The 13,854-nt window shown below is 28.5% G+C and overlaps 2 protein-coding genes across 2 annotated transcripts; one reads left to right on the forward strand and one right to left on the reverse strand.

Moving 5' to 3' along the window:
* LOC111299883 (uncharacterized) lies at window positions 1–4,450 on the forward strand. Its single transcript, XM_022895390.2, has 5 exons — window positions 1–572; window positions 2,350–2,465; window positions 2,558–2,663; window positions 2,770–2,823; window positions 3,985–4,450. The coding sequence occupies exons 1-5, from the start codon at window positions 369–371 to the stop codon at window positions 4,141–4,143; spliced, it is 639 nt and encodes a 212-aa protein (XP_022751125.2). The 5' UTR covers window positions 1–368; the 3' UTR covers window positions 4,144–4,450.
* Window positions 4,451–7,896: 3,446 nt separating this feature from the next.
* On the reverse strand, window positions 7,897–9,073 carry LOC111301029 (uncharacterized). The gene has a single exon (XM_022896551.2). It carries the CDS (start codon window positions 8,947–8,949, stop codon window positions 8,092–8,094), a length of 858 nt encoding a protein of 285 aa, XP_022752286.2. The 5' UTR covers window positions 8,950–9,073; the 3' UTR covers window positions 7,897–8,091.
* Between the last annotated feature and the right edge of the window lie 4,781 nt (window positions 9,074–13,854).

Below are 13,854 nucleotides of genomic sequence, written 5' to 3' on the forward strand. Positions count from 1 at the left end.
GGTATCGTACCTCCAAATCAGAACTGACACTGTAATCAATCAGTAGGGGAACCTGTCCATGGGTCGTTGGCCGGCAGAGGTCTGTAAATCAGCGGCAGCTCCAGGATGAAAGTTTAAGCCTAAGCCTCGTGTGGCCCAAGGCCCCGAGCTATGAAAAATGGGTTGCTTTGTTTAACGGGTTTAAAACGTCGTCGTTGCTTTGTGAAACAAAAAAGGCAGTTTGTTGAATTGACAAAGTTTAAAGCCACCAAAATGGCAAAAACAAGCAAATGCCAGTGTCAACAACTGTTTAGCACCACCTAGGTACTGGGACTGCCACAAGCTCAACCACAGCCTCACTTTTCTCCCTCTACGCCGCCGCAAAACAAATGGTCAACAGCACTAGCAGCTCTAGCACCGCCAACAGTGAAGGCGCTTATACCACCATCACAGAAACAGTAACATTCGAGAAAGAAATAAAAAAGAGCAAATTCATTGCCATCGCCGGCCCCGTATCCGATGAACACTCCGCTCACTCTTTTCTCAATCAGGTCAAGGATCCGCGTGCCACTCACAATTGTTGGGCTTACAAGGTATCCAAATCGATGCTTCGTTTACTATTATCTGATTCAACTAGCTTTATAACGCGCGCGAATTAGTTTTATTTATTTAAATATGTCTTAATATATAAATTAATATATTTAATTTATATTGAAAATATATTTAAAATATAACATAAAATAAAGTATCGATACGATATAAGTCACTGTCCTTTTTGCTTTTTTGAAATATTGTCGCATATATTTTAAATTTAAGAATGATCACATAATATGTGATATTTTTATTCGTAAATTAAAAAAATAAATAATAAAGAATTCTAAGAAATTTATGAAAAAAAATTATATTAAGATTTTTAAATTAAAAAAAAAATTTCTAACTTGTTAAATTAATGTTTGGAATAAAAGAATCATAATTGGAATAATCTTTACGATCCATTTCTATGTAGCACAGCTCAAAATTATATTTTAATATTTGTTGTTGTATTCTACGCAAATTCAATTTTAAAATTTATAAGTACATAGTTTCTAAAAAAGAAAAGAAGTAGATACCAAGATATAAAATATTATAAAAATGAAAATAAAAAACCAAAAATGCATTTTAATTACCTAAAATTGAATTGAATCATAAAAAAGTTTGACATACCTTCACTATTATGATTGTAATCAAAATATTAAAAAAATATAAGAGTGCTATTTTTTAAAAAAGAAATAAATACACATAGTTGAATAATGAATTAAATCATAAGAGTAGTATTTACATACTTTCATTTGTGATCTTTAAATAATTTTTGAAAAAAAAGAAAAGAAAAGAAAAAGTTAATAAATGTGTGTCAAAAGAAAAAAAAGAATTGTATTATTTTTGTATAAGAACAAAATCATGAAAAATTGCACATTGAATTTAAAAAAAAAAAAAAAAAAACTATGCACCTCAAAACATTTATAGATTTTGAATGATAATTAAGATATCTAGATAACTGTTAAATTGGTAAATATTTTTTGAATTTAAACACAACATAATAAGTGATATTTATGTTTTTGAATTTCAAAAAAAATAAAACTAAAGGATCATAAAGAAATTTATGAAGGTAAATATATATTTTTTTTGAGAAATTTAAATTTAAAAAAATCTCTAAATAGATAAAATTTGAATAAAATAAAATGAATTTATTAAATTTTAAATTTTTATTACCATTTAATCTATTCGAATTTTACTAATTATTCATTTGAATTCAGTATTGAATTTAGATGGGTAATTTTATCCATTTCATAGCCCAAAATCTAAATTGGTGGAAATGTTATTTAACGAATTTTTTTGTTTGTTAATTTATTGGAACTTTTGATGATTGAATTTGAATAATATATAATAAATATTACCCTACTTGAGATATATTTTTCATTTTAGAAAGATATTCTCTTGATTTTACACATTTATATTTTAAATTTAAAAAGACATATCACTACATTCAGCATTTTTAGATTTAAAAATATATTTATTTAGATTATTAGAAAATCCATTTTAAATGATAAAATATAGGTTTTTAAATTTAAAAAAATATTTCTAGATTATTTGAAAATTCATTTAAGATTTAAAAGGATAATATATTTAAATTAAATTTTGTTGATAACAATTTAAAAGTCATTTAAGTAAATATCGACGTAAACAAATTTTTTAAATAATTTTTTATATGTCAAAAATAAAAATTATTCCAATAAATATTTACGTGACATATTTTATCAAGGTTTTATATGTTTTGTAATATAATATTATATATTATTCGACACATGAATTTACGTGTCAAAAGGATTATAGGTTGGCGATCATTACCAGTCAAATGATGACGGCGAACCTTATGGAACGGCGGGCAGGCCGATTCAATCTGCAATCTTTTCTTCAGGTTTAGACAGAGTCATGGTGGTCGTTATTAGGTAAATTGTAAATTGAAGTACTTTCGATTTTTAGCCATAATTAAAATGAAAAAGGCCAAAAAAGGATTTTATTCTATTTTTATGAATTTCAGGTATTTTGGAGGAATTCCATTGGGATCGGGGGGACGTTTTAGGGCTTATAGTGGAGTGGCATCGGATTGCTTGAGAAATGCTCCGATTTGTCATGTAAAATCTAAAGTAAGAACGGAAATAATTTTGTAGTATTACACAGGAAAATTTAAATTTTAGATTTTTATGATTTCAATATTTTGAAGTACTAATATTTGATTGGTACTTTTGGTAGGTTCCGATTGGTGTGGAGGTTCCTTTCGATCTTTTGGGAGCTTTATACCATCAAGTGAGCATTGTTTTCGATTGGAATTATGCCTCCTTTTTATGTACATTGATGCTTTATGGTTGGTCTTCAGAGTCTGTTAGTTGTATACATATAGGATGTTTTTGGTATATAAAATTATAATAAGATAAGATAAAATGATATTATGAATAAAATTAAATTAAATAATGTCATTTTAGTATTTGATATGTATAAGGATTATGATAGAATAATTTATTTATTGGTTAAAATTATTTTTTTAAAATTTATATAATTTAAATTATTGATATAATTTTTAAAAATATAATAAGATACATAAGTTTAATTCTATAGATTAAAAATAATCATCTCAACTTTGAGAGGATAGAATCATTCTATACTAAAAGAGTAATTAATGCTTCTTGTAATACTATCATTTTCTTTAAATACAAATCAAACATAATATAAAATGATTATTATCATATCCTATTCATCATCCTATGCACTAAACATGACCGTAAAGTTTACAAATAGAATGTACAAAAAGTTTTCTTTCTTTTATTATTATGCTAAAATTTTACTTAATTTGAACCCGGAACATAATTTAATTAATTCATACAGTCATTTTGAGATAGCATTTAACAGATCTGGGATCAAATATCATTACCAATAACCCCTTTTCCTATCCTCAAATTGCCGTCTCCTTTATACCAAAAAAATATTTTGCTTAATTTAGTTTTTCATTTGATTATCGCCATTGGAATGCTTATGATTGTATACCATCCTGAGATATCTCTTTGCTTGTTTCCTCTAATAATGGCTTCTTTTTGTAATAAATCAAGTCTTTTCGTGTTCATTTCTAAGTGGTAGCTGTTTATCTGAAATTGTGTGAGTAATATTGTGACTTTCTCAAATTAATCTTTTGCTGGGATAAGTGTGTTAATATTAAAGGAAAGTAGGTTTCTTTCATTAAGAGATAGGATAATAGATTTTGCATATATCTTTGGATTTAGGTACATTAATATAATAACTACTAGAAATTGGTGTATGTAAGTTGCATTAGTGAAATTCTTTGAACGTTGCATTGCTTCCGTTCGCTTATTTATTTACATGGTTTTATTTGCCCAACAACGGGACCTTCAAAATGTATCACATGGTGTATTGAATGTTTGACTGTATGGTTCATCTTGTTCTTCTTGGCTGCAGTTGCAATCTTTTCAAGTTGAGGACATCGAAGAGGATTATGATAATGGCAAAGATGGGATCACCATTGTTTCCTTCAAAGTTGATTTTGATCGGGTTGAGAAACTAGAAAAGGCTATCAAAGATAATTGTAGCAGAGAACTTGTGCTCTATAAGCATTGAAACTGACTCTGCTCTTTACCATAAAGATAGAGTTTGTCAACAATTTTCCCAGCTCTGGTGCAACAGATGTAGAATTGGTATGTGCTATAAATCTCCTTTTCCCTGCTTAAGAGCAGATCAAAATTACATATTTGTTCGTTTGGGAAAATAACTTGTGAAATAAGTCAAAGGTAGCCTAAGAAACAACTAATTCTTTCCTGCCTAGAATAAAAGTTTGCTCTTGGATATGTCTTGATTAACTTATTGTACACAGTTTTCTGTTTGACAGCAATAATAATATCATGGGAACCCCTTTTTATAGACTTCATCACTAGTTTTAGTTTATAAGTGCTGAGCTATAACCCAATATGTTGATGCCAGCCAAGAAGTGTCTCAATGGAAAATAGACTTCTTTCTGAGGGAAACAGGAAAAGAAAGAAAAATTGTTGATTTCAGGATTTCTCCGGCAATTTGCCCGAGTCAAAATTTCATGTCATTCTCTTTATCGCTTGCTTTTATCGAGTTTGGTAGGATAGTGCGGAACATGTCATACTGTTGGCTGATGGGCCTTCTTCGATGACTATCAGCAATTGCATGTTTCACAGCATTGCCTGTGTTTGCCTCAGACTTTGATTCAGTCGGTGGAAACTATTCGTTGCGAGAGGCTATTTTGCCTTGAGCATAAGGCTGAAACATCGTAAACCCCTGGAGGATGTTGTGTATCTTGATCAAACTACAAGTATAAAAGCCGAAGATAAAACAGATAATTATTAGAAGACTGCTTGATAAAGGAATGAGAAAATGGTAAGAACAGTTAACCATTGCCTGTTTCAGACGAACTGTGGCTATGGGGCAGATCAGATTTTTCCCTTGGAGAACTGTTCCTCGGAAAGTAGGGTGTTCACGGTTTGATTTTAATTAAATTAATCGATCGAATCAATTTAATTTAATTTTAATTAAATTAATTTAATTTAATTCAATTAATCGATTTATCATTAAATTAATTTTGATCAATTAACAAAAATAATTTTAAAAAATTTTAATTTTTAATTAATTTGATTTTTAAATCAAATTAATTGAAATTTTAATTGAAATATAACAAAATTTAAATATAAAATAAAAAGTACATAAAATATATCATTTTATTTTATAAGTTGTCAAAATTTTTAATATAATACTTTGATATTTGAATTTTTTTTAGATAATTTTTTTTAATTTATTTAAAATATAAAAAATTAAGAGTTTAAAATATAATTTAACTTAAATTTATTTATTATTCAATCAATTGAAAAAATAATATTTAATTAATCAAATTCAATTCAATTAATTAATTTTTAAAATTAATAAATTTAATTGAATTAAAAAAATAAAATAAAATAATTTGATTAATTTAATTTAAAATAATTTAATTTAAAATTAATTGAATTTACCGGATGAACATCCTTGTTTAAAACAGACTAAAAATAGACCCGTAATTATTGCTACGGAAAAGCAAATTTTTACTCTATGGAGAGATTGGGAGAGATTTCGATCCAAAGATTATACGTTTTACAGCTAATTAATAGGATAGGCATATGCATGCAATAAAGAGAGGACGAAATAGAGATATCACACCTAATAAATGAGAATTAATGCATCAAACAAGGGCTGATTTTATGGTATTTCTAAGATCTTGTAATCTGAAATATTTGATATAATCTGTCATTTAATTCTAAGATATTGGAATTTGGAATTCTTGATTTTGATCATAATCCTGTTGGATTGTTTCGTAATTTTATCATTTCATTTATTACTCAGAAATATTCAATAAATAAAAATTGAATTTTAAAAAATTATAATATCTTTTTTTTTTCTTTACACTGCAACTTTTGAAAAAAAAAAAAAAAACTAATATTAAAGTTGCCACAGTATTGCCATTTTTTTGGCTCTTTGTTATGGGTAAAACTTATATAAAAATTTTTAAGTGAAATTTCATTTTAAAAATAATTTAATAAAAATTTTAACAAAAAATCTAAATTAGTAGATTGGTAGAGTTCAATGTAAATATCAATAATATATAAAAATAATAATTTAAAATAATTTTATAATGTAAATTTGATCGATATTTATTTATTAGTAAAACGTTTGTCAATATTTTTATTAAAAATGTTTATTTACAAATATATATTAAAATTTATTGAAATTTTTTTTTAATTTTATATATTTAATCTATATAACAAAAATTTTCAATTTATCGATTTTAATTTTTTATTTTTATTTTAATTTAATTATTTTTAATTAAAAATTTTACAAATTTCACATAAGACACTTCATCTTAGCATTTTCCCTTTATTATTACCTAGCTTAAATACAAAAAATTTATTTACATGATTTACTAGCAACAAATGAAAAAGAAGTTCAGAGCTTAACATACCTATAATGGATAAACACCATGTTAAAACAATGCACTAATAAACAGACAACCTGATATTATTATCTAAAGAGTTATGGCCCATTTGACACAAACAAACAAGAGGATGAAGGCTTTTGGTAAGTAGAGAATAAATCTAAGTTACACAATACAACAGGGGATTCTGTTAAGTTACTAGGAATGATCAAACACCTTTTCATTTTCCCTGTCTTGAATGTTTTACCCCTGACCCATGAAATGCCAGGAATTCTATATGCAAGCAATTTCCTTTTTCTCATTGAGCAGCTTCTGATAAGGAACTCTCATGCTCTTTCCATATGATATTATCTACCCGTACTATGAAGCTACTAATTCAATTAAACTGCCATTGTCCCCTCTTTGTTAAGTTCCATTGGCACCAATTGTAACAAACTAAACCCGTCAAAAGATCAAAAAATTTTCCTTCACCTTTCTCACAAGCATGACAGAATTAGCAAGTTCAACTACAATCAAAGACTTGTGAATAGATTCAAAGATCATAAGATAAATGCATAAGAAAACCAGCTTAACATGACAAATTGCTAATATCGCCACCTAGGAAAATCAAACTCTATCAGTGCAATATCACTACTAACAGGGATGACTGAATCTAAACTGGACTTTCTGAAAATTTAATAACAAAAGAAATGGGAAGTATGAATGAAGCTAGAAGACCAATAAAGCCAATGAGAACATCTCATGAGAAACATGAAATCTGAGAATAATGTATTAGATTAGAAGACTTCATTTCCATTCGCCTGGAGTCCTCCGGTTTCATCACTCTTCTCCTGATAGAAAAGAAGATTCATGTTGAGTTTCCATAAACCTTCACCCTATTCAATTTTTTCCTTTTTGAAAATGGACCCCGAAATCAGTGGCTAAAGCTGGTCAAAAACTGTCTGAGAGACAAGCATGGACACCACCATAACCATAAGTATGCACAAATTCATTCTATTTCACAAATAGACATTTTAATCACATGGAATTAACTTATTTTTCAAATAGGCACTTTCCATACTCGATCTCCATCAAAAGCAAAACTTATTTGAACACAGGTCTTGCAGCACTTAAGAAATATTATCAGAAAAATTCGGCTTGAATTCTCATTCAAGCTAAACTGCTTGATGGGTAAAGACAAATGTCAACTAAATCCTACCAAATTGGTTCAAGAAACAGAGGTTGACACTATAATTGGCAATCCTGACCCTTCTAACATACAAGTCAGGCAAAAAGAGAATAGCAGTTCCTTCAAGGACAAATAGTTAAACATGAGATCAAAGCACATAATCAAGAACCAAAATACAGTTTCCATTACTAGGACCATGAAATAACAACCATGAAATAAAAAGAATTCTCAAGATTCAAGAACCATAGCCTAAATAATGTAATTTATTTTCAAGTATGAGTTAGAAAACACATTCTCAGCACCCTATACATAAAATTTTTCCTGTTTAACTGTTTGCTGTTAAAACCATATAAAAGCACAGACAGGAATCCTTTTACCAGCACCCAAAAAACTATACTCTCCCCATTGACTTCCATCAACAACTATCCCTTAAACCAACATATATATCATCATCTCCCTCAAAGAACTCTAAGTCATCCTCGTTACAACCACCATTCTGATCACTTCCACTTCCAAACCTTATTCCTCCATCACTTCCACAATCAATATCTGCAAATCCATTCTCAAACTCCACATTCACTTCCACAACCCTCACCTTCTCAATCGTCCGCTTTACCCCTCTCCCCATCATTTTCTTTGTATTCCTCGGCACGGATTTTACTTTCTTCATTACACCCCTTCCTTCACCATTGCTCAAACCTTCTGCTTTCACTTTACCAGCCTCATTTTTCACATCCATTTCCTTCTTCTCATCATCACTATCATCAGAAATCTCCACAACATCATGCCTTTTCCCAATATCTCCCCCAGCTAGCTCTTTCTTGTCACTAAACAAACCATTCCCAGAATAACCTAATGGAAAAAACCCATATCCAGAATAATACTCTCCATCTTTCCCGTTCACCAAGAAACGTTCCGGCGGTGCAGCTACAGCCAATCCATGAAATCCTTTTCTACAGTTCTGACAAAGCAAGCAGCACTCTTCATACTTCTTTTCATACTCGTACATGTAAAAACAGTATGGACAAACAGTCCAAAATGTGCCCTTTTCATTTTCACTCTGTAAATGAACTTTTTTTGGCTCAAATTCTCCACTTTTTTCTTGCTTCAAATCATTTGTTTTAAACCCATTGCCATTGCATCTCATGTTAAAAAAATGGGTTTCCTGACTTCGGTCGTTTGCAATCTTTTTTTGGACGGTTTGGTCACGGTCTTGCGGTCGATTGAAACCGCAGATAGCATCTTTTTGAGTAAAAGAGAAGTTTTCAGTCATGGTGGCTGAAGTCTTTAAGAGAACGGAGGGCTTGCGTTAGGAAAGGCGTCGTTGGAACGTAGAACCGTCGGCCGGCAGTGGGTTTAGCCAAGTCCGACTAATTCGTGTAGGATTCTTATCGACGAGCAAGGGAGCGTTTTGGTTATATATAAAGGATTGTTTCTTGTGGGTAAATAAATGGGAATCGAAGTGAAGTACGTGAAATTTTGAAATACCAAATGTAGACATTGGGTACTAAGCTAGGATATGAGGGTGTTTCGGTGATTTCCTTGTAATTTGCACCCATTGCGACGGCGGTTAGCGACTGGGAAGCAGCAGGGACGTAATTTTTATGCTTGAGCAACAAGTATATGAGGGTGTTTTGGTCAATATATTTTTGTTTTTCTTTTCTTCTGTTTTCTTACGTTTTATGCCATTTTTTTTTCATGGATTTTATAAAAAAATAAACCAAATCATCATCTTATAGATAATAAGAATAATGTAAATAACTTTTTCTACATTATTATCTCATTTGTTTTTTTTATCCTAATTAACTAATATCTTATTTAAAATAAAAATCAACCAACATAGTGTTTGTAACATCATTTAAAAATTTAAGATTATGAAAAATTATAATAATAATGCCATTCAAATTTTATTTAATTAATTTATGTAATTATTTTTAAAAAATTCAATAACTTTAAATTTAATTTAATTTAAAAAATGTTGTTCCTCTTTGGATGAATCTTTTTCCTAAGATTTTTTTATTGTAAGATCACATTAATTGATCATGTTAGAGAATCAAATAAAAACAATGAGTAAATGACTTCCATTATTATAGAGAATCATATTACATTATTTCTCATTAAGTCAATAAATTGTTAATAAATTAAATGATATTATCTCATTAATATTTAAATGAATAAAAGGATTTAATCTCCTATATACTTATATGATCTGATTAAATCTTGAGTAATTGGGCTACAACTGATGTAATGGGATGGACAAATGTAACAATTTCACCTTTTATGTTTGTTGAGTTGGTTTTTTTGCAAACGTAGGATTATATGTTTGATCAATTTATTTGCCCAAAATTTTTGAATTTTGAGTTTTTATGTTCATTTTTAGGTGATTATGTAAGTTAGTTATAATTTTTAAAGTTTTGTCCACTTGTAATAGAACTATGTTACGACTTTTTATTAATATTAGCTTTGTCACTAATTTTATCATTTTTTTTATTTTTAATAAAATTGAATTTTGGTTTTAAAAAAATAAATTCTCTTTTTAAGAATGATATGACCAAAAATCCATACATTTGTTAAGGCATTGTCATAGTTGGAGAATCCCATAAAAAATTATGGGTTAACTTTACAAATATACTCTGTAATTAAGGCTAAAATGAAAATGCCTCATGAGATTTAAAATATGACACTTAACTACCCTATGATTTGTTTTATTATATTTTTTACCCAAAATCGTTACTTTTTTCGTTTTTTTTTTTTCTTCTTCATCTAAATTCATGCTCTCTTTCTAAAAATTCATACTCTTTCTTTCTAAAATCAAATCAGTTCTTTCTCTAAACTCAGACCAATCCATAAACAACTTTCAAACTACCAGAATCTCCACACCACCACCACCATTATAAATTCACATCACTATCAGACTTTATCCTTAATTTATTCAATGCCTTTTTAGAACTTAGCATACCTCCATCGTCGCAACTACTATCAGGCAATTACCAATCGTCACTATCAATCGTCCATCAGTTCTAATGTCCACCTAAAAGTTATTTCTAAAAATGATTTAATCTCTTCAGTTTTCAGCTGAATGGGTTTTTAAATTTCTAATTGTGTTTGCTTATAAAGTTGTTTGCCTAAATAGAATATGTTTGCTTTGGTTATTAGGCAGTTTTAGGCTTTAGTTACTAGATGAATGTGGATTTCATGACTGGGTGGGTTTGGAAATTAGGTTTGTGTTTTAGTTGGACGATGGTGATGATTAGGTGTTGGATGTAGAGGCTTGGTAGAGATATGTGTTATTGATTTCTGTATAGTTTTCAGCCAAAATTGTGGTGGTGTTGAGCAACTGAGGTAATGGTTATGGGTGATTAAGGCAGAAAAGTATGATTTTTAAGAGAGAGAAAATGAGTTAAGGATGAAGTCTAGTGATGATGTGAACTTGTAATGGTTGTAGTGGTGTGAAGGTTTTGGTGATTTGAAAGTTACTGTTTGTAGATTGATTTGGGTTTAAAAATAGAATTGGTTTAATTTTGAAAGATATAATGAATTTTTAAAGAGAGAGTATGAATTCAAATAAAAAAAAATTAAAAAATTAAAAAGAAACGAAAAACGTAACAAATTTGGGTAAAAAAATAATATAACAAATCATAGGGTATTAAGTATCACGTTTTTAATATCAGGAAACACTTTCATATTGGTTTTAACCACATGGTATATTTATAAAATTTACCTTAAAATTAATTCATGTGTCAATAAATATGTCGATATAATATTATTATTTAATATGTCATGCTTGTACGACTAGTAAAAGTTAAAAATATAGCATGATGTGATACATGATCCAAAATTTTTATAGGTCATGTACATGATATGATATTATTTTTTGTTTCAAATCAAATCGCTTATATCACCCATTTTATTTTATTCTAAGTTTTTCCATAATCAATTTTAAGTAATATATATTTTAGAGTTTTATTTGCTTTGGAAATTGATAAATCAAAATGAAAAAAAGAATTATAATTTTATTTACTAGTAATTTAAATTAATTTCAAAAATATATCATGTGGTTTGGACTGAAATAAAAGTGTCCCCTGAGGTTTAAAATGTGACATTTGGCTATACTATAATTTATTATATTGTTGTTTTATCCAAATCCATTACTTTTTTCGTTTCTTTTTAATTTGTCTTTTTTTCATATGAATTCATACTTTTTCTCTAAAAATTCATTTTCTTTCTCTAAAATCAAATCAGTTCTCACTTTAAACCCAAATGAATCCACAAATAGCAACATTCAAATCACTAAAACCTTTACACCACCACCATTATAAGTTCACATCACCACCAGACTTAATTGATTTTATACTCTATCACTCTAAATATTCATATTTTTTCTCAAGAAAACCATTATATCTCTCTAAAAATTCATACTTTCTACCTTAATAAATTCATACTTTCTACCTTAATCACCTACAACTATTACCCCAATTGCTTAATGCCACCATCAATTTAGCCTGAACTACATAGAAATGAATAGCATATATCTCTACCAAACCTTCACATCCAACACTTAATCACCACCATCATCCAACCAAAACACAGACCCAATTTCCAAACCCCACCTAGCCACGAAATCCATATTCATCTTGTAACGAAAGCCTAAAACTACCTAGCAACCAAAACAAACATATTCTGTTTAGACAAACAACTTCATAAGCAGACATAATTAGAAATTTAAAAATCTATTTGGCTGAAAACTAAGGAGATCAAATCGTTTTTAAAAATAACTTTCGAACAGACACTAGAATTGATGGATGATTGACAGTGGCAATTAGTGGCAGCTGACAGCAATTGCGACGATGAAGGTATGCCAAGTTTTGAAAGATATTGAATGAGTTAAAGATGAAGTCTGGTGGTGATGTGAACTTGCAATGGTGGTGGTGGTGTGAAGATTCTGATGGTTTGAAGGTTATTGTTTGTGGTTTGGTCTGAGTTTAGAGAGAAAATTGATTTGGTTCTAGAGAAAGAGTATGAGTTTTTAGAGAAAGTATATGAATTTAGACAAAGAAGAAGGAAAAAATAAAAAAAGAAAAAAGTAATGATTTTAGGTAAAAATAATAATAAAACAAATCATAGGGTAATTAAGTGTTACATTTTAAACCTTGAGGGATACTTTCATTTCAACCTTAATCACATGATATATTTATGAAGTTAACCCAATATTTTATAAGTAAATTTAAGGATATAATTTAATTTTTATAAATTGTTAATATAAATTACCAAGAAAGTAAAAAAGTTTTATCGTATGATAAGATTAACATGAAATATAGCTCAAATATCAACGAATTAAGTTCATTTATAGCAATTATGACCTTACATGGCATGGCACATTAATGCTTGTGATCCATGAGGTGTTAACCCATGTGTCACATGCTCACATTAAACACTTTGATGGGTCATGCCATACCGATTCAATAGGTCTAAAACCTCTAACCTAGTAATCTACAAGCATATAAATTGTGCCTGACATAATCTGTGACTATAACAATAGATCGTGTCAAATTAGGTTGTACCATAAATTGTCCAATCCATTTGACACATCAAAAATTATACTAATAGTGAAATTTTTAAACTCCACTATCAATATTAAATAAGGTGACATATAAAGTATTGTAAAAAACTAAATAAAATATGTGACAATCTCTCATTACTATTCATAAAATTAAAAAATTTTTAGTGTACCTATATTAAAAACAAACTCAATTTATAAATAGAGCCTCGTAATTTCATAAAATATAAGCTGTGGTCCACTTTTCAAACTTAATATTCCAAATTCATTTCTAGTTCCATTGACAGTAGTTTTATTATTAAAGCTAAAATGATGAGATAAGGGGAAAGAAAAGGCCATGCTTCACTTTGATTCTATTTATTTTTTAGAAAATGAAATTTATATTTTTTTATATTTATTCGGTAAAAAATTATTTAATTAATGAAAAATGATTTATTAGTCATTGAAAAAGTGATTTTTTTTAAAAATTATCTTTCCCTTTTGAAAAAAAGGAGATAATTTTCAAAAAAAAAAAAAAAACCTATTTATGAGTATGACCATTTACTAAGCTTGTGAGTGTAATTCAACTTAAATTGGACCTTAAACATATTTTTTAAGCTTAAACTCAATTTGACTTAACAC

Source organism: Durio zibethinus, chromosome 18, assembly GCF_047325235.1.
Source record: "Durio zibethinus cultivar Kanyao isolate XHJ-2024 chromosome 18, ASM4732523v1, whole genome shotgun sequence".
Classification (NCBI taxonomy): domain Eukaryota; kingdom Viridiplantae; phylum Streptophyta; class Magnoliopsida; order Malvales; family Malvaceae; genus Durio; species Durio zibethinus.